This window comes from Nestor notabilis, unplaced genomic scaffold (assembly GCF_000696875.1).
Source record: "Nestor notabilis isolate BGI_N333 unplaced genomic scaffold, ASM69687v1 scaffold25851, whole genome shotgun sequence".
In the NCBI taxonomy this organism is placed as follows: Eukaryota; Metazoa; Chordata; class Aves; order Psittaciformes; family Psittacidae; genus Nestor; species Nestor notabilis.
In genome coordinates this window covers 1-6,448 of record NW_009915542.1, presented here as the reverse complement: position 1 = coordinate 6,448, position 6,448 = coordinate 1, and the positions used below count along the sequence as shown (strand labels likewise).

General features: G+C 47.9%; 1 protein-coding gene across 1 annotated transcript; it reads right to left on the bottom strand.

Moving 5' to 3' along the window:
- Positions 1-304: 304 nt before the first annotated feature.
- On the bottom strand, positions 305-3,389 carry LOC104399195 (chromosome unknown open reading frame, human C1orf228; the record flags this gene model as incomplete). Its single annotated transcript, XM_010024199.1, has 5 exons — positions 3,178-3,389; positions 2,765-2,833; positions 2,120-2,286; positions 514-710; positions 305-389 (listed from the first exon to the last, which is right to left on the bottom strand). Coding segments are annotated over exons 1-5 (724 nt in total), but the record flags the coding sequence as incomplete, so codon positions are not given.
- Between the last annotated feature and the right edge of the window lie 3,059 nt (positions 3,390-6,448).

The following is a 6,448-nucleotide window of genomic DNA, read 5'->3' as shown; positions in this document are numbered from 1 at the left end:
GAGCGGACAGCTTGTACGGGGCCGCGGCGCCGGTCAGCAGTGCACGCTGGGTATGCAAATGACAGCAATGCTAACGAATCACATGCTAATGAGGCAGCGCGTCGCCGAGGGCAGCCGCAGCACCGTGCGGAATCATCTGCCAGTCCGGTCCCGCAGCCACACGGGCCGAGGCGTCCCATCCCCTGCCCAGGCTTCCCATCCCCACATCCCCACCACACCTTCCCAGGCCTGCAGACGGCCAACCCCTGCCACAGCCTCCCCCAGCACCCTCAGCCCCTGCCCAGGGCAGCTGGATGGGTCCTACCTTCATACTGGACCTGCAGGTGCGTAGAGCGCAGCATGTCCAGCACTGGCTCCACCACGGCTGTGGGCGCCTCTCCCACCATGTCCTGGGGGGAAAAGGGCAGTGACAGGGACAGTCTTCACACTCCAGGCTGCCCTTTTCCAGCCCTGATGTTAAGGAGGCCGTGCCAGCTTCCTGCCAGGGAAATGCTGCCTTTGGCCATGACCTACCTGCATGACCCGCAGTGTCTGCAGAGCCAGCTGCTGGGCTCGGGGGGAGGCGCATGACAGCACAGCAATGAGGCCTTTGTAGACTTGGTTCTGGTACTTGGGATTGCTGTGGCCCAAAGACTCCAGCAGAATCTGCGTGTCATCTTGAGCCTCTGCTGAGTTGGAAGTGGCCAAGAACTTGGCAAGTGATTGCACCCCTGTGCAGAGAAAGAGACACCAACTTGTGCGCCTGCATGAGCCTGGATCACCCACCTCAGCTGTTCCACTGCCACCCCAGAGGAAGCCCAGCACCACATCCCACTTGAAGTGTGGCTTGAAGAACAGAAGCCAGGTTCTTTGTTTGGAAAACCAGTTGGCAAAATTCTAACGAGTATTTTGCCAAGGCCCTTCTGCAGGCATTTACACAAGCAGAGTCTGGCACTGCTAAGCATCCCTCTGATGATCCTGCCACTTTGTCTTTCTGTGATGGCAAGTATCACCTCATGGCCTCTGACAGTGGAATCTGAGCTACAGAATGGCTAATGGGGTTTAGCTTCTGCTTCCCAGGAAAAAAAAAAACAAAACAAAAACCAGGAAGAAAGCTGTTGTAATGCTCTTTCAAAATCATAGAATCATAGAATCAACTCGGTTGGAAAAGACCTTTAGGATTATCAAGTCCAACCTTTACCCCAGGACTGCCAAGTCCACCACTAAACCATGTTACTTAGGGCCTCATCTACATGGCTTGTAAACACTTCCGGGGTGGTGATTCCACCACTGCCCTGGGCAGCCTTTTCCAGTGCATGACCACCCTTTTGATGAAGAAATTGTTCCTAATATCCAGCCTAAATCTCCCCTGGCACAGCTTGAGGCTGTTACTTCTTGTTCCATCACTGGTTACTTGGGAGAAGAGACCAGCCACCTCCTCTTTCCACCCTCTTTTCAGGTAGTTGTAGGGAGCAATAAGGTTCCTCCTGAATCTTCTCTTCTCCAAACTAAACAAACCCAGTTCCCTCAGTTGTTCCTCATCAAACTTGTGCTCCAGATCCTTCACCAGCTTTGCTGCCCTTCTCTGGACCTGCTCCAGCACCTCAGTATCTCTCTAGTAGCGAAAGGCCCAGAACTGAACACAATGTTTGAGGTGCAGCCTCACCAGTGCTGAGTACAGGGGGATGATCACTGCCCTGGCCCTGATGGCCACAATATTGCTGATACAGGCCAGGATGCTGTTGGCCGCCTGGGCTGCCTGCGCACAAGCTGGCTCATGTTCAGCCAGCCAAGGTACAAACTGCAAAACCCTCCCACCCCAAGAGGGGAAGTCTGGGAAAGTCCGCAGTAAGTGAACGCTGCAGGTAAGAAGGGAAACTGTTTTGTGGTTTTAACTGGAGCAGTTGCAACCAGGAGCACAGCACTACCGCATCAAAAGAAATGAGTGTGAAGAAAGCGAGTACAAACTGAGAGGGGACGAAATGCAACTGATCAACAACAGCTGAAACTCTGCACTCCTTCCAGCAGAACCCAGGGGAGAGGGAGTGGCTCAGCATCTCCAGCAGCCCCAGGGGCTAGAGGTCAAGGGAGAACATCCTTGTCTGAATTAGGAACAAGCACATATGGACACACTGCTTACCATAGCTTTCACAGATGAGCTCCTTATACTTCCTGCCAGCATCTGCGATGAGCTGCAGCAGCTTTACAGACTCCCTCTTGTCCTCTTCTTTCTGGTGGTTCAGTCCTAGTATTTCCAGGAGAATCAAGACACCTCCAATCTCCAGGAATTCGATAAGGTATCTGTGTCTGCAAGCATAGGGGGAACAAAGCCAAAAGCATCACCTGCTTCCACTGTGCTCCCAGGAACCATCACCTCCTGCTTCAGAGTGCAGGTACCCGGGCAGGGAACACGGGGAGGCTCAGCCTGGAGCGCAGAGGCAGATGCCTGCCAGCAGGATGATTTGCGGCCAGCAGGTCACCAGCTCCCATTTTAGCCTGTGCTCATTTCAGAACCACAGGCACAAAAGGCCCCATTTCTGCACTCAGACTCTCACCACACTCCTTCCACGTTGTGTCGGTGACCTGGTGGCTCTGGAGATGCGGATAAGCAGTGGATTTGGTTTTGAGAGTATTTGAAATTCCTACCAGAAGCCTCACTGGGGCCTGCCTTGCCTGAAGTTCTTACACAGCTCTCACAAAACGTGTCCAACGACTTATTATGTTACTTGCTCACCCTTGTGTGCCTTCCCCATGCACCTCTCACACAGTGACATTCCATTCTCACCCGCTTGCAGCTGATAGGAAGATGCCAATGGACTTGAGCAGCTTGCTGAGGCATGTGCTGTATGTGTAGCTGTTTGACAGGGTTAAGGAGAGATCTACAGACCGCTGTGGTGTTCCACAGGCTGCCTTTGGCAATGTGGAGGTCTGAACTGGCTACTTTCTCATGCAAGAGAGTATGGACCTTTCCCTCACAGGCAGCACGCTCATCCCAATATGAGAAAACCCACTAATTCTAGGTCCCTGAGAAACAGGTTACGTGGCTCTCCCTTCAATTCCATCTTTAGATAGACAGGGATTTTTTAACCCTGGAGAACACGGCTGGATGTCTCCATACAGAAGCTTACTCTTTAAACAATTTTTTAGTGAACTTTCCCCTCCTCTCCATCCCACTGCCACCTCCAAGGAAGCAGATACGTCATCCTGAGCCATGCTGCTAGGCGAGCCAGAAACAAGCTGGCTCCCTGGGAGAACTCCAGCTCCAGTTCTGGTTCTGTCTTGCTGTAATTGCTTTTAATGAAGTTGTCCAGGATGTGGCTTCGTGCAACTTTGTGGGCACTATCCCATTCCTGCAAGAAAACCATGAGCCTCCTGATGGCTTCCTGCTCTTTGACAGAAGTCATGATCTCTTCTGCCTAGAGAAAAGTCAGAAAGAAGTTAAAAAAGGGCTTAGAAGATAGAAGAAGTCTGCACTAAGGAGTTTCTACCAAAATCAGATTTAAAATCTCTGGCAAATAATAAAGAATCATTTAGGTTTAAAGCACTTAGTAGCCATTAGTTTAATCTCATTTTCCTTTATACTCATTTCATAGATAGGAAAACTGAGGCAAAAGGAAAGTTCCTGGTATCTCTGAAGCTGCACAATGAATTTGCAACAGACCTGAGATTGCTTTCCAGGGGAGGTGGCTTCACCACAGGAGCTCTCTTCTCTGCTCTGTTAATAAAGTAATTTTGATGTTAGCCATTACCCCAGCCTTAGTTTCTCACTAGCCTCATGATATGAAAACTGCATCTCATATCTGACCTGCCAGAGAATAACTAGGGTGAAATGAGAGCACAAATAGGTATGGATTTATGGGGAGTGACAGGGTCAAGGGGGCTGTAAATGCCTGTTAGCACAGCAGCGCAGAGTGCCATCACTTGTGTGATGCAGCGACAGCCATTTGGACTGGGTCCACATTCACACCAGGAAGATGTGCTTGGCCTTGTCAGCAGGAGAGCACTTTGGGACCCTTTGGCATGGCAGACATTTGCTCTGTTTATTTCTTAGCTAATTGCTATGGCATGTTTTTAAACAATCTAAGAAAATCTAAAATTATAAGAACTACAGACAAGAAGACAAAGTCCAGAACACCCCTTGCCTGCACTTCCTTCCATCCCTTCATACAGGTGTTAAATAAAACAATTCATATTTTGCCCAAATTCTTCGGCACACTTTTGGCTTAGTATGATATCCAGCTTGACAATCGTGAAGGTACACTTTGTAGGGGGATGCAACATCAGAGGATTAAGTTCTCTATTCAGGGAGGGGAGAATTCCACAAATGTGGAAGCACAAGATCCACTAATGTGTATGTGCTTGGCTTCAAGAGACTGACCAGTCTCAAGAAGCATGGTAGTTAAACACCAGTGTCTGGGTACACGAACAGATGCAGAAAGAGGGCTGAGGTCACAGACACATAAACACAGGTATGTTGTCCTCCATCAAGCTCTAGCAACATGCTTGAGGATGAGAAAGGAATTCACACTCTATCTAATGCAGGTCTTGGACTTCCTAGATAAGAAAAGCACCATTTTAGGTTCTATGTAAAGTGTGGTTTAAGAGAAAATAAAAAGTTAAAATGACATAAAATCTTCAGGTTTCAGAATAAGAAGTTTCTTTCAATGTAATACAAGTTACCAGCATTACCAATTTCCTATCCACAAAGTTCTTAAGCCTTTTTTTCTTTTTTTTCCCCCCAGAATCTGGAGCAAAATTCCAAATCAGTTCCAGAATATCCCCAAGATACCTACTCAAAAGTAACTTTCTATTGCTATTATCTCAACCAGACTGAAAGCAATGACCAAGAGGTGAACATGTACCTCAGTGCATGAAAACAAACAAACGAAGTCTTCAAAAAGCTGTCTAAGAAACAATGTTTGAGAACTAAGATGAGATGAAATTTCATTTGGGAATTAACGGTCTGTGCTCTGTAAGGAGCCTGTGTCCTTGGCAGGGCATTTTCAGGATCTCCTTTGCAGGGAAGCAGGTTTAAAATAAATCCATTTTCCCAAAATAGTTGTGATTGAAAATGTTATTAGCCATAACAAATGTTAGTGCTGACAGGAGAATGGCCTGTTAGGGGCCTCTGTTGAAACAGTCAACTGAATGTCATATTTCACATTACTGCAAGCATTTTCCTGTGATTTACCGAATATTTGTGAAACATTACTTGCAAGGCATATGATTGATATTGAGAGAACAGCTAGTGTGTAGAGGGAACCTGTATTTCACAGAGACTGTTTGCATGAAATTTACAGTCCCATAAAGTGCTCCTCTGTCCTCAACAGAGATCTAGTTAAAAGAACTTTACAGTCTGAAACATCCCAAAATTGATTCTAAATTAACATTTCCATATTTATGTTTTAGATGCTGGTGGTGTAATGCTATCCTATTTTTATTATAAAGCTGCAGGAAGCCCTCCACTATTCAGAAATACCAGCACTAGCCTCTAGACGTGAGGATTTTAGTGATACATAGAGCTTGCCTATGAATCAATGACAAGAAAAAGAGAGAAGAGTTGGAAACAATGCTAACATGAGGCTTCTGAGGATACAGTGGTATCAGTCCCTGGTTGCTGTAATAACAGCATCTGCTGACAGAGTAGTCTTTAAGCTGACATTACAAAGTACCCTGAAAATGTACATGAATATTTTTATGATGACTATTTTACATATGGAACATACAGACACAGGGAAGTTAAATGACTTGCCTGAGTCGTTTATCACTGCTAGCATCAGCATGTAACTGGCTTCAAACTCTGCTCTCAACAGTGCTGGGCTGGCACCCCAGTCCACTGGGCCTAATAAGTAAAACAAGGCTGGGTCAGGGCAGAGCTTTATCGCTGCCAAGAGAAGGACAAGTGATTTAGCAACTGGTTCTGGCAATTCAGCAGTTCTTTACATCCAGAGTGCTGCTAAATCATCAGATTGAGATCAAAAGGCAGAGTGGTGTTGCGTCAGCCTCAGTCTGAGTGTGAGGTGCCAGGGACTGACAGCCTTGAACTCAGGGAAGGACAGAGTGACGGTGATTTGGCACTGCCTTTGCATCTTGCAACACTAAGATTGTGCCTATCCTCAAGCAAAACTTGTATTTCCATAGCAGGTTTCACCCTCTCCTGGCATACCTCAAGTCCCCCACAACCCTCCTCACACACAACACCCCTTCCTCAGTATACCCCAATGCTTTCCACCGAACCCCTATCAACCACAGTCCCACTGGCCCCTCTCTCACCTGCACATCCTGCCTCCCAGTCCCACTGTTAACCCCAGCCATCACCCCAAACCAACCCCTGCACTGACCCCTACATCCATCCCAGCGCCTACCTGCCCTCATCCACCGCAGCCTCAACACTCCCCACCCCAGGCCTGCTCCAACCCAACTGCACCCCAAAACCCCCCTCAGGCCCTTACAGTGCCTCAAACACTCC